The 23,500-nt window shown below is 40.1% G+C and overlaps 1 protein-coding gene across 4 annotated transcripts in view; it reads right to left on the minus strand.

Annotated features, from left to right (window-relative positions):
• CELSR1 (cadherin EGF LAG seven-pass G-type receptor 1) overlaps window positions 1–23,500 on the minus strand; it is a 160,101-nt gene that overhangs the window by 42,978 nt on the left and 93,623 nt on the right. For all 4 annotated transcript variants that reach the window (XM_063446783.1, XM_063446780.1, XM_063446784.1 and 1 more), the window contains exons 5-6: window positions 21,608–21,696; window positions 924–1,081 (exon numbers count right to left, since the gene is read on the minus strand). In XM_063446783.1, the coding sequence (XP_063302853.1) occupies window positions 924–1,081; window positions 21,608–21,696 (247 nt within the window). The remainder of the gene's footprint in view (window positions 1–923; window positions 1,082–21,607; window positions 21,697–23,500) is intronic.

The raw sequence follows: 23,500 nt of genomic DNA on the forward strand, positions 1-23,500 counted from the left end.
GGCCTAAAACTTGCAATCTGTCAGTTGTCAATAATGTTCTACAGAGCTAGTAAAACCATAAACTGAATGTTTCTCATGCAGATAATGTCAAAAACTGGATCACACAAGACATTTTCTAAAACACCTAATTTCCAAATTAACAAAGTCGCTGAGCATGCACCCATTGTTTTAAATGCACAGTGAGCACCATAACCACTACACCTTATTTACAAATGGCATGATATTGTATTATTACAGATTATATTATAATTATATTGTTTTATGGATTACAAATTGGATTGAATTTATATTATCAGTAAAATGGCACCCACAATGGATGCAATTATTAAATAAAAGCATACTGTATAGAAAGACAAGATTTCTAGGGCATTTTCATACTTGAAACGTAAGCAAATATAACCTATATTATAATCCCTATTTCATCCAAACCAAGCCGTTTTTAGACATTTTTAGGGAAGGTAAAGCAACCATTGAAAGGTGCAGTTATCACTTCAGTGAAAATACTGTGAAGATCACTTTGCTACTAAAGTAACACTGCAAGTACCATAACCACTACAACTATCTCTCTCAGCCAAAAACCTACGCCTACAGCACTTCGCTCAGGAAAGCAAATGGACTCTCCTGCTTAGGATCTTCCAGTTCTCCGGTGTTCGTAGTGGAAACGGGCAGAGGAACATATTGGACTCCGGGGTAACAAATCAAATTGTTCAAAAACGGTTTGACTATTTACAATAAGGAGGCGCAAGGGCACTGCTGGCACCATAACCACTGCAGTGAGCTGTTAGGGTGCTTGGAGTTTTCGTTTAAAGTTAAGACTCCATTAAATTCCAGATTCCAGAAGTAATTTGCAATTGTTTTCCTATTCCAAACCTGCCCTAATGTGAACACAATATGTCTGATGTAATCACATAATAAAATCTTACTTCTTAGAGCCAGTTTGGGTCCCCTGAGCAGCACACGTGTAGTTCTTAATCAGGTTTCCATATCGTATCGCCACTGCGGTGTCACAGTCATCCACGGTCACCACAGCCACCTTCTCCCCGGACGGGCCGTGAGGAATTCCCAGTCTACCAATGTTAGGCTGCAAAAGGAAAAACATTCAGTCTGAAAATTGTGTTCTGAAACAAATGCTACCCATGATGCAATTCACCAAATTCATGCAAAACGTTGCGCCATATTACAATAAAAAATTATATTATACAGAACAACAATGGTTTTTACTGCTGGAATGTATGCCGAACTATTAGAATTAGCACATTTAAATAAACTATAAACATAATTTAAATGAAACACCAGTTACCATAAAGGGGTAATCTAGAACACTAGAACGTCTGCAGACACTGTAGTGGTTATGGTGCCAGGAGAGCCCATATCCAGTACAGCACTGTAGTGGTTATGGTGCTTACAGCATCCCATTAAATATGAACTTAAAGTATTTTTATTTTAATGAAAAACAGCCAAATTGGGAAAAAAATAACTAATTGTAAAAAAAAAATCTCCAAATCTGCTAAATTTTCAACTATTTAAACCTAAAATCTTTCCAACAATTCACCCTCGACACACCCTCGAGAATAACCCTGTATGTGTAAAGGTTCACTAATGGTTTTATATCTTAAATTACTCTATAATTTATATGGTATGTTACATAGCATGAGATTTATTTATTTTGTTTTGTAGATTTCAAAGGCCTAAGACTGAAAGTCCGTTTATTACATAACGCATCCATAGTTAATAATATGCACACACATTATCCTATTATACATTTTGCAAGTTACTCAATTTACCAGGTCAATGGTCGAAGCTGTAAAAACTATCTACACATAGATTTGGAAGAGAACATGTTTGTAAATGTTCCATGGTTCGCATGGCATATCACATCTATATTGTCAGTGCTTTATTAAATAACAATATATTCTAGTTAAAGATAAAAGAATCCCAGAGTGCACAATGCTACGGTCACTGGTTTCAAATCGTTTTAAAGAAACATGATAAATTAGTAGTTCATGTAACAGATACAGAGTATATATGATCAGCAAGCTGTGGAGATAGTCTGATTGTTTCAATGTGCCGACAGACAAGACATGAGTTTCTCAGTGTGTGATCGTCTGTGTTTAACGCTTGCAATACTCTATGTCTTTTATGTAATAAGATGAACTCTGGACGATTACCAAGAGAACAGCAAATGTGAGCCCAAACCAGAGGGCTGCGAAAACTAGCAGAGTTCAAATGGTTTTAATTTCAGATATTTGGGCCCAAACTTTGCAATCCTTAGTTAATTCTCCATGAACTCAATTGTTGTCAACTATAGAAAATGAATTCATGAGTTTAACAGGAATGTTTTTACCCCAATTAAATTAAAATAAATACACAGCCAGCCTGATTAAACATAATATTTGCATTCAGTTTAAAGATTTTTTTTTTTTTTAATTTTCAACATTTTCTACAGTCAATATTCCAAGTGTGCGTCAGTGAGATCACGACTTCTCGTTTGATGTCCAGATAAATAAAGGGATTATTTCCTAAAACAACTTTTGCTTTTATTTCCACTTCGACTTATTGCAAGCTGCTTCCCTTTCCTGTAATAACAGCTTTTGTTATGATGATGATGATATAGATGACGGCTTCCCCTGACATCCCGATTTCATTAGGCGCAGTTAAATTACACATAACACATTGTATTGTATTTTACAGTAGGTTTGTTTACTTAAATGAATAGCTAGTACAATGCATATTGCATCTCTCCGAAAGGACCTTTTAGCACACGAACACACAATAACGCCTCTCTATTTTACATCTACAATGAAACAGGCGCTTACTCAAAAAAAATGCTACAAATTCAGAAATAAACACTCTTCCTATAATTCTTAGTAAGAAAAAAAATCCGGAGTTTCACTTGCTTTGTACAAGGGTTTACGTTTGGCACATGTAGACATGTTGCAGAACAAGGTTTCAAGATCCAAAAATCTATTGACAAAGACACACAGACAGAGACAAACCACCCTAATAAAAGCAAATCTATTTTAAGGTCAGTGAACACAAACTGCAAACCAAGAAAACAAAGCAAAAAATGTAAAAATAATAAAAAAAAATATTTTTAATTGTTGATTTTTTGTTGTCTATTTTGCAAGTGGCATTAGAGCGGTAAGTACAAAGAATTCAATGACATAAATGCTAAGGAAGCAGCTGTCTGCAGGTGTTCACTGCCTGGCTCCTGGAACTTGTTAAATTATTACTTAAACAGGCTAACTTGGAGCAGGAAATGCATCCGAATCATCCTGTCTGTCCGTCACTAGTGCAATAGTTTTCTAGCGCAGTACGGTGTGCAGTAAGTGTTTTAACATTAACTTGTTAATAATACCAGCAGCATTGCAAAGCGTAAACTGTACAGGTGGTGAATGGGCCACGAACAATGCTGACATTTATAACGAGTCTTTCCTGGGACTCGGAGACAGTCACGCCGGGCAGTTTCAGTGCGGCCCCACTACCTGTATTTCAAGTCGTACAGGGAAAAGCACTTAGCTAATTGCCAAAGTCCCTTTACACAAGTTGATCTGGCATTCTTTTACAAGCCGGTGACATATCCCTGGGTAACAAGCACTAAAACGACAACATAGCAAACTAAGCCTCGCAAATTACACGTTTCTTAAATTCAAAGGACTGAATACCTAACTGCAGCCATTACAAGCGACCAGAAAGAACATTTTATTTGGGGGAGAAAAGTAAAATGATACAATAATATCAGTGCTGATGTGTTTGGAGACAGCGCATCGGTAATTCATTTTGATTTTCCTTTCTGTATGCTGTCAGAATGAGGGAGGGACTGTGATTTGTGGTCTCAGGTAAAGTACAAATTAATGGCCTTTTTTCTGTGGACCTAACTCCCAAGGTGTAACTCACATGATGCATGTGATCTGTGGATGGGACAGATGGAGGCTGCTGGACTTGCGAGGAGTACAGAGGTGTGTTTAGACATTTTGTAGTGCTAGACACAGCCATGTCTATGCAACTCCTCCCAATACCCTGAAACACACAATGTGTATATGCATTCACAGACAAACTCACAAAGACAATTCACAAAAAACAAAATGCTAATTCTGTACATTTTACATTCACAAACATCTGCTGATTCATACTGACAAACATATTCACACGCACACACACGCACACGCGCACACGCACACACTCACTCTATTACAGATATACATTTGCAATGTGCTGCAGAATGCAAGACTTGGCCGGAGGCGGAGTGGGTAACTGGTTTTAAACTCTGTGTAGAAGCAATGAAACAGGAGTAACTGGTAGACTTGTGCAATTGGTTTCGGGAAAAAAATTAAATTTCATCTGAATTTCAGCTAATTCGACAATTTGGAAGCATTGAAATTTCTGAATCGGTGCAACCCAAAACAAAACAAATGGATTGAATCTCTCTGTTTCGGATCCATTCATTATGATCAGGATAGCAAATCAGTGAGTTATCTACTAAACAACGGAAAGATTAACATTAAAAAAGGGCTTTTTTTATTTTTCTCTTTAGCAGTTTAGCACATAACTCCCTATATTGGTACTTTGTGACGGCCACCTTCATTCATTCCCTGTAGAGAATAATGGGAATCGGAATTTTCACGATTAACAAAACCTTTCGTCAAAGTTTGTTTCATCCGAATCAATATTTTCCAAAGTTTGGACGAAATGAAATTAGAAAATTAACAAATCAAAATTAAAAATATTTTCCCCCGGGCACAAGTAGACACAAGAAGGAGTGAGACTGGGTGGCTGAGGTGTGTGTCCCTTTTGCTCACCAGGGTTGAGAGTTGGTATAAACATTGGGGTTAACTATGCGTACGACGGGCGCTGGGTTGCCAGAAGAATATTTGTGGCCTAAATTATGAAATTCACTTTGAATTCCTGACAATTTACAGTCTGAATAATGAAGCTATGAATTATGAGGATCTGTCGAGTTTCTCCCTCCTCCCCCCACTATGTATCACTAGATATAAGGTGGTGTATCCACGCTGATCAAATACAATTTACAAAAAATGCAGAATTATGCCCATCTGGAATGCACAGAGAGATAAAGGACAGACATTTATCTGTGGGAGTATTCAGTCAGATGACTTGTTTTCCATACAGCAGGATGTAGCACAGTGAACGATTTTTACAGCAAATATTTCTTCAGACAACATGAAAGAAAACAGATAGACTCATAGGTGTAACAATGATGGCGTAATGCAGAGAAGGTCGGAGGTTACACAAACATATGGGTCAGATGCTTCCTGTTCTGAAAGTTCCATTTTTTTTTTCAAAGAACACTCTATATTGCTGGAGGATAAACGGTCAAATGTACGAGGTGGAAAAGCTGATATCAGGATTATACTATAATGAGACTATGGCTTCAATTTTATGTCTGCGGCGTAAATGAATCCCAATACAGATATACGTTACGGTTAGGACCGTTGGTTAGGATCAAGATGTTGTTTGAGAGGTCCAATTTATTGCTCCGCCATTTTATTGGACAGGAACACAATATGTTGGAAGTCCCTCCAGTAGAGATATGACCAGGTTTGATGTTGTTATGGTTGATTCAAGGTTTCATGTGTCTCTTAATATTTGTAACATTTCCCAATGAAAAGTCTGGGGGCGGATGCTCTGTTTAGTGTTAAAAGATTTATCTAACATCGATGAACAATTTATAATCTCGTATTAGATTGCCTATAATACACTGTGTACTTGGTGTTATCTTGTGTCCTTTGGAATCTCTTCTCCCTCCTACTCCCGAGGTCTGTTTAGAGCCTGTCCAAACTTGGACATATTTTTCCTTCATGTCAGTCTGTTCCTTCATAAGCTCTCGCATCTGTGTCTCCAGCTTTAATTTAAAATTTAGATTTTGCTCCAATGTGAGAAGCATTTAATTAATGCTGCATGCATTCCACCAGATTCCTAATTTAATACAATCTTTGGATTGTTCGGTCTCAAAATGGATTACGCCCATAAAATGTGTGAGAATTACTAAAAATGTTCACAAATAAAATAAAGAAATAAAAATAAAACCGATTAAGGTAAAGCTCTATTTTTTTTAATTAATTGTATGGTGTTTATGTGATTGTATGACAGTAGACAACTTACTATATCTCCCTGTTAAGGTACAGATTGGATGCATTATTAATCCGTTTTTAATTTTTGTAAAATTAGTGAAAACTAGAATTTAATTGTATTTTTCTTATAGATATCACTTACACTAGATATCAGTTACACCTCCCTTGGCACTGAAGCAGTTAAAACCCCTTCAGCCACTTCGCTTAATCCAGCTCTGGGCTCCCTCGGCACTGGTGACCTCTCCTCCTCCATCAAGGTCAGCTACCGAGTGGAGCTGAATGCGCATGCGCAGCCAGAGGCACGCGCGCATTCAATCCCTCACATAGGAAAGCAATATTCAATGCTTTCCTATGGGGATCTTATTGGACGCTGGACTCCGTGAAGACGTTCAGCGTCAGATAAGTGCAGTTTACTTAGTGTAAATCGCGGAAGCGCCTCTAGTGGTTTTCAGGGAGACAGCCACTAGAGGCTGGATTAATCCTGCAGTACCACTGAAACTGCTATGTTTTTAGCTGCAAGGTTAAAGCTAGGGGGACCTGGCACCCAGACCACTTCATTGAGTGGAAGTAGTCTAGGTGCAAATAGCGCTCCTTTGAAAGAAGCAGATTGTTAGGTGATACAAATGTATTAATCCACAAATTACAGGATTGATAATAAGCCAACAGAGAATCCATTTATTCAATACATCTCTATGAGTAGATGCTGATTGGCCAGGGCAGCATTTGACCCCGCCTAGGCCTGCTTCCTTGGATGAGATCATTACAATTGACAATCTCCGCCAATCCAATGCTTTCCTATGGGAAAGCATTGTGATTTGCTCAGATCTCCACTTCTGATTGTGTCAGCCAAGGAGGCAGATCAGGGGCAAAGCCAGCAGCAGCAGACTGGAATAAAGGTAAGATTTTACTATATTTAGGGGGGAAAGGAATGACCAGGGGCTAGGAAGTTTCTTTTAACACTAGCATCAGGAATACAGAAGTAGTGTTTGTGTTCCTGACCCTATAGTGATCCTTTAACCCCTTAAGGACACATGACGTGTGTGACACGTCATTATTCCATTTTATTCCAGAAGTTTGGTCCTTAAGGGGTTAAATTTGTGTTGAAATATAACAAAAAAACAAACTCCACTCTCAATTAATAATCAGCTTCCAATATATAATTTTTCATCATTAGAAGGTTCCAGTTCACGTCTGCTTTAATGAAGCCAATAATGATATAACTAATACTGGTTATAGTTTTTTTGTTGTTGTTTTTTTTTATGGTACAGATCCTACAGTGAAGACTAGGACATTGTACCTTATCATTACAAAAGAAGGTAGAATGTGGCAGTATATTTGTAACGTATTTGCATCCATGAGCTGTTTTTAACATTTAAACACAAACAGTTCATGCCTGAGTAGCTAAATAAACTGAGCTGAACTCGGAATGCCATCAAACTGCATTTTACATTTCTTCTTTAGCAAAAAAAGACAGAATAGAGATACCGCAGCTATTTCTACTGACATCTATTCCAGATCACAAAATATTTTAATGGTAAAAAAAAATATTCTAAACTTAGTGATGGATAATATCCCATCTGCATACAGATAAAGAGATTCCATTAAGTATTTTCTATTATTGTCCTTTAGCCATAGGTTAGGCTGTTCCGGGCTGCTTTAACCCCTTAAGGACCAAACTTCTGGAATAAAAGGGAATCATGACATGTCACACATGTCATGTGTCCTTAAGGGGTTAAGGATCACTATAGGCACCCAGACCACTTCAGCTCAATGAAGTGGTCTGGGTGCCAGGTCCCTCTAGTTTTAACCCTGAAACCGCTGAAAACATAGCAGTTTCAGAGAACGTTTCAGAGAAAATGCTATGTTTAAACTGAGGGTTAATCCAGCCTCTAGTGGCTGTCTACCCGACAGCAGCTAGAGGCGCTTCCGCGATTCTCAGTGAGAAAATTGTACTGAACTCACACAGCGTGAGTTCAGATCCCCATAGGAAAGCATTGAGCAATGCTTTCATATGGGCAGTTTGAATGCGCATGCGCTTTTGGCTCCTCCCGGGAGCTGACGTAGGCAGGAGGAGAGGTCACCAGCGCCGAGGGAGCCTGGCGGTGGATTAAGGTAAGTGGCTAAAGGGGTTTTAACCCCTTCAGCCCAGCGGGAGGGGGGCCACAAGGGAGGGGAGGACCTAATAACCCTACAGTGCCAGGAAAACGGGTTTGTTTTCCTGGCACTATAGTGCTCCTTTAATGTGCGTTCTATGCATAAACAACATCAGTCGTCAGCGCGCACAGCACGCTGGCCACAGACACGATGAGAGTGTGTCTGCAATGTGAAGACTGTAACTCTGTGCGCGCGTGGCTCACGGCCCGCACACACACTCTTTAGCCCTCCGAAATGCTCCATCCCTCCTGCCCTCGTTCCACACGTTATATTTTGTCAACCTTCCACCGTCCCTCCCACTATCCCTTTCTCCATCTCGCTCACCCTCCTCCTTCTGTCCCTTGGTACTGAACAGGCTGCAATTTGCTCTGAGCCTGTAATCTGAGAGATCGGGTAAGATCTCTCAGGTTGCCCTATAGTAAAACATAGACAGACAGACAGATATATATTATATCTATCATCTCGCTGCTCATGAGCGCGCAGATCACGCTTTTACGCAGCCTGCTGTTCCATGCTTTAGAAGCATTATTTTCTTTGTGAAGAAGTTGGTTAATTTGCGTCTCTCACCATGCATTCCCAATCAATGCTCCTCCATGAGGAGTATTTTGTTGGGTCAAAGACCGAAAGATGACAACACCATGACAGGAGAGGCGTGGAAGAGAAACGGCCCGGCGCTGGATTTCAGGGATGTTTAAAGTATTTTATTAGGGTTTTAATTGGAAAATTGTGGAAGAACCTAAAGAAAACAGTAGGAAAAGGCAGATAAAGCACAACATGAATGGATCCAATAATGCGATGAAGTCATCCTTTAAGTGTTCGTGCAATCTTGGCTTCACCAGACCTACCGTTACCAATAAACAGAATTTTTTTTAGACATTTTAACAGATATTCACAGCTTTAAAATGTTTCCTTGCTCTAAATTCTAGAAACTCTGCCAATTCTGCCATGAAATATCCGATTTACTCCTAAACATTGATTTTCATTGTTTTTTTTTGTCCTATTTAAACAGGAAAACCGGTTTCTTTAGAATACCCTAAGGGAGACTTTTTGTACTTTAGTCACCGAATCACCAATGTATGAAGACCTGTTTTAAAATATCCATAGTTACTGCAAGCAAACAAGATCATTTTATATACAATATAAACAGTCCAGAGTTGCTTTACATCACACAAAAAATAAATGCCTCAAAATCTAAAATACATATCAAGTAAAACTTAATGAAAATCACCTGTTTTCTTTTAAATATATATGAAATATTGAGCAATAGTGATGTCGCGAACATAAAATTTTCGGTTCGCGAACGGCGATCGCGAACTTCCTCAAATGTTCGCAGACGGGCGAACCGCCATAGACTTCAATGGGCAGGCGAATTTTAAAACCCACAGGGACTCTTTCTGGCCACAATAGTGATGGAAAAGTTGTTTCAAGGGGACTAACACCTGGACTGTGGCATGCCGGAGGGGGATCCATGGCAAAACTCCCATGGAAAATTACATAGTTGATGCAGAGTCTGGTTTTAATCCATAAAGGGCATAAATCACTTAACATTCCTAAATTGTTTGGAATATCGTGCTTTAAAACATCAGGTATGATGTTGTATCGATCAGGTAGTGTAAGGGTTACGCCCGCTTCACAGTGACAGACCAAACTCCCCGTTTAACGCACCGCAAACAACCGCAAACAGTCCATTTGCACAACCGCAAACTCCCCATTTGCACAAGGTTGGATACCAAGCTAGCCATGTCCCGTTCCTTGTCCTCACTGATGTCATTGAAGGTCTCTTCCTCTACCCAGTCACGTACAACACCAAGGGTCCCCGAAAGGTGACAACAAGCCCCCTGGGACGCTTGCTGTGTTTGGTCTTCCACCTCCTGAAAGCCACCTTCCTCCTCTGACTCCTCTTCTTCAGACTCCTCTCTCTGCATTGCCTCTCTCTGCGTTATTATAAGGTGTGTTAAGTAGTACTATTCCTATCAGTTTAATCCCTGTTACGTCCCCTATCAGGCATCGATTTTAGGAAGCGGGAGATGGAAAAAGATGCTTGGTCAGTCCTCCTACTTTAAATTTGTGGCACTGCGCGTGCAATCTAATGTGCCACCAGAAAGGAGTGGTGTGTTAAGTAGTACTGGTGTGTTGTGGTGTGTTAAGTAGTAGTGGTGTGTTAAGTCGTGAAGGAAACTGACTGCTCTTATATTACAGTCCAAAGAGTTTATTTCTTTTTAAATGCAAGCTATTGGGACACCAGATATGAGTGAGTGGTGGCACTGGGCAGACCCTGAAACGCACACTAGTGAAGGAAACTGACTGCTATTATATTACATACATAAATCCGTGGCGAACGCGAACAAGCGATGTTCGCCAGGAACTATTCGCCAGCGAACAGTTCGGGACATCACTATTGAGCAATTGATATCGCAATCCAGTTCAGTCAAGGCACAACCAGGGCACACAATGCATTGAAGTGGTTGAAATAGACACATTGTTTCTCTCTCTGCTGCTGACAGGTGCAAAGGGCGGAGTTTATAACATTGATTGACAGTGAGTGAAGACAGACTCTCCACAATCAAGGTAAATAAAGCAGTTTGGTTTTTATGTTTACTATATTTCATGGACCTCACAAATACATATTTGTTCAATATTAAACAAATATGTAAACATATCCAGGGACAAGACTAATACCAATGATCAATAAATTGATATGCCCGATCAATATTAAGGCCCCTACCTATAGTTAAAATAATGAATATGCTATCAAACTAGTACCAATATGCCATCAATATTAAGATCTCCTTTTAAACCCCATTGATATACTGTTGGTGGTGAAACCAGCTCGTAAGATTTACTTTATGTATTGATACACCATCTTTGTCCTCAAGCCACTTATTTTAGAAGAGACAACATGTTGCACATAAATCATGTGCTTAGAATGGTAGGACGTACACTGATTTAAATTGTGTCGACTGGGTAAAGGTGAAAATGATTTGTAATTCTTCTGTTAACAAGTGAAAGGAGATACGGCCATACACGCGGACCCAATGTAACTTGACTGGTATGCTAGGCTCCTAAAGGCATAACCAGCATATGATTGAAAAGGAAGATTCTAAGTAAATGTCAGCAGGTTGTCTTCTCTCCCACAATGTGCTTTGTGCTGTGTGCACATTCAAATCCGATACCCACGCCAATTAGTCAAACTGATCTGTGCAAAGTGACTTATCAGAGACGTATTTAATATGACTGATGTGCGTGTCAATATATAAGAACATGGGCGTCCATGAGTCATTCTATTATAGAGCCAGCGGCTCACGCAGTGATTGGTAGAAATTTTAAATTCATGTTTAAAGGGGTTGCCTGTATGAACGGCTTGTAAGTGTATTGAATTACCCCCTTGGAGCATTCATCTTGATTAGTTGTGTTTGAGCTTGCTACGTAGCCAAAGGTCTAAGTCTTGCAAGTAGGAACCTCAACCTCAAACACAATATACAAATAAATATACATACTGTATCCTTTCCTTGGAATTTATATAATTATATGAAGACATATCAGCCAGGACATGCACAATGAAAGGAAAGCAAAACTGCTGAATCTAAATCATCCAAAGGGCTGGGTTAACCAATTACTTCTTCGATGCGCTGGATAAGAAAAAAACAGAGAACCAAACTCTGACTGTACTCAAACATACCGTACTCTGACTGTACTCAAACATACCATACTCTGACTGTACTCAAACATACCATAGTCTGACTGTACTCAAACATACCATACTCTGACTGTACTCAAACATAACGTACTCTGACTGTACTCAAACATAACGTACTCCGACTGTACAAAAACATACCGTACTCCGACTGTATTCAAACATACCATACTCTGACTGTACTCAAACATAACATACTCTGACTGTACTCAAACATAACGTACTCCGACTGTACAAAAACATACCGTACTCCGACTGTACTCAAACATACCATACTCCGACTGTACTCAAACATACCACACTCCGACTGTACTCAAACATACCACACTCCGACTGTACTCAAACATACCATATTCTGATTGTACAAACACATACCACACTCTAGGACTGTACTCAAACATACCGTACTCCGATTGTACAAAACGTTTATATAAAGAAAGGCACATCTTCGTTTAAAACAGAGGGCGAGTTATTATTCAAAATGAAATGAAGAAATTCCAGCAGAATAAAGTGATCTAATAATCACACACACACACACAGTGACTTTATATACAGATCGCAATAAAACACTTACATTACCATATCCATTATATTGCTACTCTGTTGCACCGGTCACTTCATTGAACTGTAATAATGTTATATGTATGTGCCAGGGCTGTGTCATAATTGTACTACTTTCATCATAAGTAATGTGTTTAATACTCCGTTATACAAATAATATTGTATAATAAACAAACCTCCCCCACAACCCCCCTCTCCACACCACTACTAGATCTTGTATAACATGTAATTACACAAATTCCATCTCTGACAGTCCCTTACACACGTTTTTATGAGGGAATGTGAGAATGTGAGAAAATGTGTGGTACTAGACTATTTATAGTGACGGAGCCCACAGTGGCTCCTATTAAATTGCACAGAATTATGGTTTTAATGAGTGATAGTGTTGCTGAATGTTTAAATACATATTATACAAACTTTTGCTGGGAAGGGGTGGGGGTGGGGTGTCCATGTATACAATGTCAATTAGTCATAAAAATAATGTTAATGAGATAATAATAATAAAAAAAGCACTACAGCAGCTTTTTAAATAGCTATGTTAAAAAAACAAGATATACACCATTCATCCTGCAAAGTGCGGTACCAGAGGCATATACAGCAGTCGCCACCTGAAGCTGAGGGACTGCTGTGTGATATCTACTCTCCATTTATCTGGGACTTATGATATTTGCAGTTTGAAGTTGGTTAATCCGATTTTTTGCTACATTGTGTTTCTGACTTGTCATGACAGCCCAAATGTCTCAAAATTGGTTTCCAAAGCTCTGAGACAGTAACATTTTTATTTATAGTGCTTTGTGAGCTTACCGCTAATATAGGATTACAACGCTCAGGGTGCTCAAATAATGGGACCGACAAAGCTGCGGGCTGGGTGTAAAACAAGAACATCTTAAATATGTTTACATATATCAGACATGCATGCAAATTAATTTGTCATCCTTCCAAGAGGGAAAATTGCAATGCCAAGGGTTGGTAATGCAAGGCCAAAAGGTGGCGCCACCTGCAAGGCCCTGGCGTGGTAATGCCTGCAAGGCCTTGGCGTGGTAATGCCTGCAAGGGCCAGTGGTGGAATTACCTGCAAGGGCAAGAGTAGTGGCATTAAATGAAAGGTCCAGGGGTGGCACTACCTTAAAGGCTTTGGGGTGGTAATGCCTGCAAGGCCAAAAGATGGTGCCACCTGCAAGGCCCTTGTATGGTAATGCCTGCAAGGGCAAGAGTTATCACTACCTGCAAGGGACAGGGGTGGCACTACCTTCACGGCCCTGGGGTGGTAATACATGCAAAGCCAACGGGTGACGCCACCTGCAAGGGCCGGTGGTAGAATTACCCGGAAGGGCAAGAGTGGTGGCACTACCTGCAAGGGCCAGGGGTGGCATTACCTGCAAGGGCCAGGGGTGGCATTACCTGCAAGGGCCAGGGGTGGCACTACCTGCAAGGGCCAGGGGTGGCACTACCTGCAAGGGCCAGGGGTGGCACTACCTGCAAGGGCCAGGGGTGGCACTACCTGCAAGGGCCAGGGGTGGCACTACCTGCAAGGGCCAGGGGTGGCACTACCTGCAAGGGCCAGGGGTGGCACTACCTGCAAGGGCCAGGGGTGGCACTACCTGCAAGGGCCAGGGGTTGCACTACCTGCAAGGGCCAGGGGTGAGATTACCTGCAAGGGCCAGGGGTGGCACTACCTGCAAGGGCCAGGGGTGGGATTACCTGCTGCATCCAAGACTCACATTGACATGACATGTTAAGGGCACACACCAACACAAAGAAGAACCACCACCCATGCTGAATCCTAAATGGCCTCAGATTCCAACCAATCAACACACATGACAACACTATTTATTCTCTACATTTTTAACATGCAGGGATTATTTCTCTTTATGGTAAACCAACACTGGAACGTGCTATTTTTACTGACACAAATGCCAATCTAAAAAAAAAAAAAAAAAAGGAATTTAAACTCTGCAAAGCAAATGAAAACAAAACGCACCTTAACATCTCGCTGCTTTGTTTACCCCTAAGGAGCTGCTTGAGATTTGTAAAGAGAATTAAAACTGGAGAGAAACGCATTCCATATTCCGTAAAACAAACAGCAGAAACCGTTTCAAACACTGCATTCCAAGTCACTTAGTGCGTAAAGACAATGTTTCACTGTAACAGCCAGATGTATTTTACTGTGTCTGATCTGGCTATTTTGGTACAATTAGTCTGCAATGGACAACAGGTAACAATGGAATAATGTATTATAAAAGACTAGACCGGTGCTTTAAATACTTGGAATTAGAAGCGTGCCACAAATATCAGCCACGTGTACAGCTAGCAGTGGATTTGTAGAAGATAAAGCGTCCGTGTAAGACGATGGCACACCAAAATCATAGCAAGGACCCGACCGTGAGCCCGGCACAAACTGTACCGTATAAGGAATAAACATATGATCTGAAACGCAGTGTAAAACAAACCTTGAACATAAACAAACATAAATCACTATACGAGAAAAGGGCTGTCATCAAATCATTAAATATTCAATGTAGGATTCCGACATGACATATATTTAAAGTGGAACAGTCACAAAAGTAAACTGTTTACAATAGAAAAAAAGAGGACAAATCTACTTTAAAATTCACTTAGAATTCCCAACAATTTATGCTTTTAGAGAATAACTCTTTGTGTGCGAGACACTGTAGGAGCTGAATAAATGTAGGCTAAAAGGTACTATGTCATATTATCATAGTAAAGATATAAATCGCTAAACGAGAAATTGTGGAAACGTGTCAAATGAACTAAAACTGTTTATCAAAAACTTATTATGAAATATTTTTCAAATTCAGCTATTGATTGGTGAAATTTGCTATTCTCCTGTCCACTATTTCTGGTTTTGTGAAAAAAAAAAAAAGCCCAATGTGTGACATTCCTTCTAAAAACCATTCACAGCCCATCGTATGTAAATAATCACCCTTAACCAAGGTTTTTATATCATCATAATTTCATTTACAGGTTAGAATCGCATGGTGCTATCGGAGAATAATTCAGTTTAATGCACACACCGCATTAACTAGTGTTAAAGGCCATAAAATGGCCCATGTCCACCGACTCAGGCACATTTGCATCTAAATGAAGAGAACTGAGCTAATGCACCCCCACAAGTGGTCTCAGGAAGTCGCTCACGTCCCCCTTTGTAGGGCTTAAGCTTAGCGCAAACAATAGCTCAGTGGGCTCTCCAGCAGTAAAGAGAATATATCCCCCAGGATCCTGGTCAATGAATTACTAGCAACTGGTCACCGCATTGTCCTCCGTCAACCATCACAGGTTTTCAGCAACCAAAGGAATTCCTTACACATTTAACTGCAAAATAAAGGTGACAGCCCCCACATATGTGCTGGGTGTATGGAGTCTGTTCTCTATGTACAAACCGAAGTTTAAACACCCCGGCATTGTTAACTATTGCAATAGAAAGTCACAGTCAGAGAGCAGAACTCTGAGGACCGATTAGTGATCCTATTGGGGCTCCTACTGTGCTTAATAGGATTGGGGTTTTTCTCTTGAAGCTTTGTTCTGTAATATATCTGCAATTGGTAGGCTATTCTCATGCTAATAACCAGGTCGTCATTCAGGAGAGGTTGATGCATTGTGCTATTTCCTCTGTATTGAAATGTATTAAGATTCAATAAAATGTATCTCTTGTGTCTTGTCGGTGAAAAGTATAAGATTCATTGGTTCCAAATCTCGCCTTACAAGTCCTCTCAAAGAGAAACCAAGTATATTTATTGGGGGAAGGGGGAAGCAGTCATGGGCAAAGATTTTATATAAAGGCTTGATTAATAACAATATATAATAAAACCCCTAAATCCACTGCTTAATGCAAACATTACAATTGTATTTCTTTAATATATTTGATTTGTCATGTGTTTGTTTGTGCGGATAAAATCAACATCTTCGAATAATTGGATGGTATACAACACACACTTGGGCTTTATTATATATATAAATGGGAATTTTACAAATTTTAGGGCAAAAATTCTTCAGCTTGCAATAAACAGTGGAATTGGGAAGGTTTGGTTATAATGGTGTGTGTTTTGGGGGTGGCAAGGCAACTCTGCAGTTAATAATGAGAGATGATACTAAAACCCATCACTCTCTGGGTAAGACTTGGCAGAACTGTTCTAATTTAAACCCCAAATTCTAATATATTGTACAAGTCCTCCGATGGGCTATTGAATGGGTGATAGAGTGATTTAAAAAAAGTCAAAATTCAGCTTCTATATGTATCAGGGTGCATGTGGGATTGGAATTGACCTATTAGCCATTACAACCAAATAGATTAAGTTTACATTAAAAAAAATAAATAAATAAAGAATATAGATATAGATTATAGCGTTAACGAAAATAAATGTATGTACACTTACTCTGTCAACTGACTTAACTGTTTATTTTATAACAAGCAGTTATATGACCGTTATAGAATTAAATAATATAATCAATCTTTGGCGAAAAGACAAATAAAATACATCTAGGGTAATATTGTTATTGTCACAAAATATTAAAAATGCAGAAAAAATAATATTTACCAAAGTAGCATTTTTTCTCTGTAAAATATATCATATAATTGGTAAATATTAGCATCTTCGTTAGTGATAACATATCCCCAGAGTTTTACAATTTCCCTGTCGGGGTAAATAGCAGCATAAATTTGACACACAAAAAAGTGGAATTGTAATATCAGCGGTTTTAAACACTGTAAATCAGGCTTCCCCAAACTCCGGCCCTCCAGATGTTGCTGAACTACAACTCCCATGATTCTCAGCCTATTTCATTCATAGAATCATGGGAATTGTAGTTGAGCAACATCTGGAGAGCCGGAGTTTGGGGAAGCCAGCTGTAAAGTATTGTCTATGTAACATGCATCTATGTAAACATATCTTTCCTGGTAAAATATTTTATAAATATTTTTTAAATAAGAATTTGTTTAAATCAGTTTTTTTGCTCCAGTCATCTTTTTGACTAGTGTAATGGCTGTCTGCCACTGATATTGATAATATTGCTTGTGCTCTATAGTTCTGTGTATCGTACATGCGCTTATAGCTTCACCCCACACTCTATGAAATGAGACACCGTGACCTCATGCGGGTAAACGTTGCTAAGAGACACATGGACTATTTCTTTAAAAACAGGAATGCGTAGTTAATGGTTACTTTTGTCTCTAAATACAAAGTCAATAAAAGTTAAATCTGCAGATTGCCAAAATGGAAACCTTTGAAAAATATTTCGTTTAGGAAAATAAAGAAATATTTTAGATTTATCTTTTGTGAAAATAATGCATAGGGCTACGGACAATAAGGCAAGGAAGCACTGACGAGAATCTGCCCTGATAACTCCCAGTGTTCTAGCAGAGACTGTGTCCATATATACAGAGATGTGGTACTATGTAAATGCAGGACAGCATGAACATTTTAGAATAGAATTTTCATGTATTTTATAGTTTTGGGACTAAAATGAATACCTACAGAGTTCTTGCAATAATAAAACAAATGTTTTCCAGCAATCTACATCTTACTTCGCCTCCTCTGCCCCACCTCCTCTATTCTCAAAAACTTCCTTCTGTACATGTGCACAACTTCACTTCTGTCCCTCCCAAAATTCAGTGTCCAGTGACACAGCGGTTCATATAATAAGGGAGCACAGCGAAAGTTTAATTCATTAAAAGCTGATAACTGAACACCACCTCCCACAAGGTCTTGGTCTCATAGTCCACCAACATCAGCACAGCCGTGAAGTGCGAATCTCGTCATTGGCACCCCTTGGGATGCCCAAAGAATTAGCAGGTCAGCCTCATGTGAATGAACTGCCAATCAAGCAGGCCAGCGTCCCAATAGCAGACCATACACGAATGCGGTGTGTCTCTGCATGGTCCTGGTGTCCTGAGCATTGTGCACTATGCTTTCTAAGGACAGTTCCCTGCTGTTCCCAAAAGCTAGACACCAGGGAACGAAGTTAGGACAGGACCCTAAAATAAGAACTGTCCCACCAAAACCGGGGCTGTTGGGAGGCATGTGGTCCGTAAAGCTCTACTGTATATTTGATTCACATAGTACAGAACAAGCTTCCTATGAAATGGTCAGCAGTGCTCAGTCCCTACATATCCACCATGAATATTAACAATGGACAATAGCAGGAAATATAACTAAGACTGAGCCTACCTAGCAAAGAGATGGCATTACTGCAAAGACTGGATAAATGGATTGTAACTGCTAACTCTGTAGAATAGTAACTCATTTTGGGAGATGGGAATAAATGTTATTCATCTCTCCATAAAGCTATTAACCAATGTGTCTGTCTCCATTCTCAGTTATTATTATTAGATTTATATAGCGCCAACAAATTCCGTAGCGCTTCACAAACCTTAGAAATGGCAAAGATAAATTTTTTTGAAGAAAGGTGACAAATCACAAAAGCTCCGATCACTGGAGCTGACACTTCCACAGCTAATTAGAAACCATTAGAATAATTAGCAGTTGGCCAACTTCCAATGGATCTGTTACTTTCGTGGCCCCAAGACAAAGGCTCCGTGTATTGCGTAGTGTCACTGAAATTACCTGGGACCGCTGCCCACTGACCTGGAAGAAAATGGAACAAGGGGACACGTCTAGTGAAAGCCTAGAACATTCCAGAGATATCCTCCGCTCCATGGGCAGAGCAGTAACTTTATACGCAGCTAATGTGGGGCTGACAAGGCAAATCAACACGGGAGTGAAACCTGATCTACATATTTATGGAGCCACGAGACACACCTTTTGTTCACCTTTCCAGTAACGATGCAACACTAGTCCTTTATTTCATTGGCCACTATCGTATACCTCACGTTTTATAACAGGGAGACCGATGTTACGAAAGGCTAATTCTGGAGTGTTCGATATATATGTCTATTTGTGTTTATATAAAATATTAACAATAATTAAATATTCTGTGCAGAAAGTGTACTCCGAGACTAAACCAGTGAAGCAGATATTGCAGAGAATTGCACATTTAAAGCTAAAGTATTCAAGATTATAATAATCTCTGGAATAACTGGGATGCATTTCTATGAATGAAATGTTGGCAGTAAAAACTCCTGCAAAACACACATAATGATCGTGCTGGGGGATTTCACAATTATCTTACATTTTTCTGATTCAAGTTGCAAAAACACAGTTTAGTCACGCTTCGGATTACTGAATCAGAGAGCAGCCTGATGGGTGGCAGGCAACCTTTGCACTCCAGATGTTGTGAACTACATCTCCCCTGATACTTGGCCACCATAATGGCGGTAAGAGCATCATGGGAGATGTAGCCGGGGTGTTATTAGCCGGCCCACCCTGGGTGAGGGGTTCATGATGCAGTCCCAGAGTCTGCAGTAGGGCCTGGGCTTCCTGTATGTCTTGGATGATGTGTGTGGTCGTCCCTTGTGCTACTGTCAGCGCCCTGGAGGAACGCCAGCGCTATTCGATGTTTTGGAGCCGGAGCGCTGCGGTGAATGGCTTAAGTGACCTGCACCAGGCTAGGGTGCCTCCGGACAGGTCTGTATAGAACTGCAGTTCCATGTTTTCAAAGCGAAGTGGGGTTCTTTCCCGTAGAGCAGAGAGGATCGACGCTTTTTCTTTTCCGTTGCGGAGGGTGAGGATTACATCCCTCGTGGCTGTTGTTGGAGCATCGGCCGATTTGGGGACCCTGAAAACTCCCTCTGGGGCCGGCATTTCGGCTTGCCTGTGTGTCAGGATTGCTGGCAATAGGCGCCCCATGACTTTCGGCAAATCTGTATCCAGGATTTCCTCAGGGACTCCCCTGATCTTAATATTGTTTTGCCGTCTGGAGTCTTCTTGTGCCGCGAGGCGGCGTTCATGTTGCTGGTTCTGCCTTTGTAGCTCTAGTATGGATTGTTGTAATCTGGATAAGTCCTGGGCCTGGGCTTGTGTGATTCCTTCTAGATTGGTGATGCGGCCTGTCAGGCCTTGTATGTCCGGCGGAGCGCTGTGACATCCTCGTGGATGTGCCTCTGTAGGTCCGCAAGTAGTGTTTTAAGGACCGCTGTGGTTACAGGCTCCACGCTGCTTTCCTCCCAGTTTGCGATTGGGTGTCGGCAAATAGTCTTCCCCCATGTCATCAGATAGATCTTTGGAGAAGTCCGAGCACCCGCCGTGCAGCGCCGCCATGTTAGAGTCGCTGCCGCCACGTGTTTGCCTCCACATCTCCCCTATCGTGAGCCCCGGGGTGGGCTTGTGTGGAGTCGTTTTCTTCCCCTTTTTCCCCATATGGTCTCGGGGTAGTTTCCGTTGGTCAGGGTGGAAGGGGGGTTATTTAATGTCATTTTATCTTCGTTTAGGGTACAGAGCTGCTCTCTCAATAAAATGTGTTTAAGACTCAGTCTGTGTAAATAAGATACACAGGGTTACTCACTAAAGTGTGAATTCAAAGTAAATTTTAAATTTAAGGCCAAAGTAGCCACATTGGATGCATAGCTGAATGTTTCCAATTCAGCTATTTTTATCCTGAATTTGAAATTCACTCTGAATGCTCACTTTAGTGAGTAACCCTGACATTGTTCTTATTATAAATCACATTTCAGTTCCATAAATAGTTATTAGTAAATCACCTAAATTCTCAGAAAAGCCCTGCCCCATGCTACACCCCCACTCACAACCCAAAAATCAAAGTGTCCTGCTTTGTCAGGTTGGAATGCTGGGAGGTTATGCAACAGATTAATATTTGTATTAACGCCTGCTTTGGTACGTTGGAATTACCACTAGAAGATTGGTCAGTTGCAATTTCAGCATGAAGGCGGCCATCTTGGAACCTGAATCACAAATTCCAAACTTACAGGAACCAATAAAAAAAACAAGGCTTTAAAGAGCATGTCAGCAGCCAATCAGAGCATGGGATTTGCAGATTAGCTCCCAGCATTCCACAGTGAGTGTGGGAACCAGGAAATGGAACTCTAAAGATGGTTAACGCATGGTGTAGACCCTTTGTAGCATGCTATATGATCCATGGAATATATATGATGACGAGCCAGTTAGAAAACATGTAGAATATATTATGCACTTCACACCGCTCCCTCCGCACCATCACTGGTTTAAACACTTACCTTATTGTAGTATTGCACCTGCACAGAATGCCACTGCCCGTCACTAACACCGCCCTCCACGTAGGGGCTCACTTTAGTAGTAGTTTCTCCTGTAACAAAACCAGCGTACACGTTTTTATTAACTTTTATTATTGACTACTAAATATCATAATCCCTTTAAACTGCCACCAATGGTATTCAAATGATAAGAGGAAGCTTCTGTATACTGTAAACTAAAACCTTGCTTTTCTTTTTTTAATTATTATTTTATTGTGGAATTTTTCAAGAACTTAAAATGCAGATAAATGTCAAATGCTGGGGTTTCTGGCAAATCTTTAGCAGCTGCACAATGACCCGAAATATACCTTTATCCAGAGACGGAAACTGAAAGTTAGTAGCAAGAATGACTTGGTTATAAGATATTGAAAAGCAAACAAAATGGTTTCAACACAGTAAAAATGTATGTTCGCAGGTGAACAACTATTACAAAACAAACATTTACTGAACTTTAAGAAAATGTGTAAATAAAGGCTAGGCTATCTGGTGAAAGTCAACAGGTTCAAGTAGGAGCCGACTTAACGTCTCAATTTGAAAACACTTAGGGTGTTAATTATACAGTCACTCCGTGGAGAGTAATGAAGATATGACACTTTATACTTTTAGCTCGATTGATTCAACAGTAAAAAATAATCCGTGCGTTTTAATAGGTGTTTATGTCATTATACTTAAAATGTTTGTGGATTTGTAAGGACAGTCAGAATGTAAGTTCACAGTCCTACTAAACAGTCCTACTAAACATTATCTGTACAAGTGTTGGTACTCAATTAACGCGTTATTGTCGGCTGTGCGAAAATTGCTGCAGATTTTCATTATTGATTATCTCCATGTTAAAACTGGATCGGGATCCACGAGAATTGGGTCTAACACCACATGGCCACATTGTGTGACTTAATCCCTATATTCTGAAACTGAGACCATCAGTATTAAAATTGCACTTTTTAATTGCAAGCATGGATAATTTTCTTGTGTTTAGTGGCATTACCTATAGCAATCTTCTCCTATCTAACCACACATTGCATCCTTAGAATTCTACGCCAACCCTATTAAACATTGCTCCCCTGCAGCTATTGTATATATGACATCATTTAAAAAAAATACTGTAAAGGATTCGATAGGACTTGTACACTTGGCAGCGTGTGATCCTCTTGCATACAGTGTGCATTGTGTAATTATATTTCATTATTTAAACATACACTGGGCGCTAATCACATCTTTTTACAGATTCCAAAAAAGCATGTGTCATCGTTTATTGGTACGTTTATACCTTACTGCTGGATATGTTGGAGCTGATTATATAAAGGTATTATTCTAATATTATCAATCCTTAATGAGAGTCTGGCCATCTCGCGTACTGCCTGTACACATGCATTCAATACGCATCACCCGCCCTTTTCATCTCCTGAAGAAACCATTTATATTCGCTTCTAAAATCCTACAACAATGTAACGAAGCAGACTCTCACCCACCCATCAGTGTAACAAGCTTCAGAATGACTCCAAGCAGGTAAAGGGAGTCCCGGATTAGGCTTGAAATGCCAATAAAGTTATAATGAGCAATAGATAAATAAATGTGTCATATTATCCCTAAGGTCTCATAATAAACTGAAAACGCGCTGGTACATGCTCAAGGGATCACAAAGAAATGATGCAATAGCACAGAGCAGAGGATGGCAGCGCCGTTCACAGCATTTAAATAAAGCTTATTTAAGCTCCGCTAATTGAGGACAAAGAATATCAAGCGGCGCGGCATGTCATTAGAAAACGCACACACAGGTCGGAGAAACGCTTTTTCTGAAATTACTCCAGTGTGCATAAATATAGTATTTTGCCAAGACATGTTGTGATGGGAGACGTA

Source organism: Pelobates fuscus, chromosome 3 (genome assembly GCF_036172605.1).
Source record: "Pelobates fuscus isolate aPelFus1 chromosome 3, aPelFus1.pri, whole genome shotgun sequence".
Lineage (NCBI taxonomy): Eukaryota > Metazoa > Chordata > Amphibia > Anura > Pelobatidae > Pelobates > Pelobates fuscus.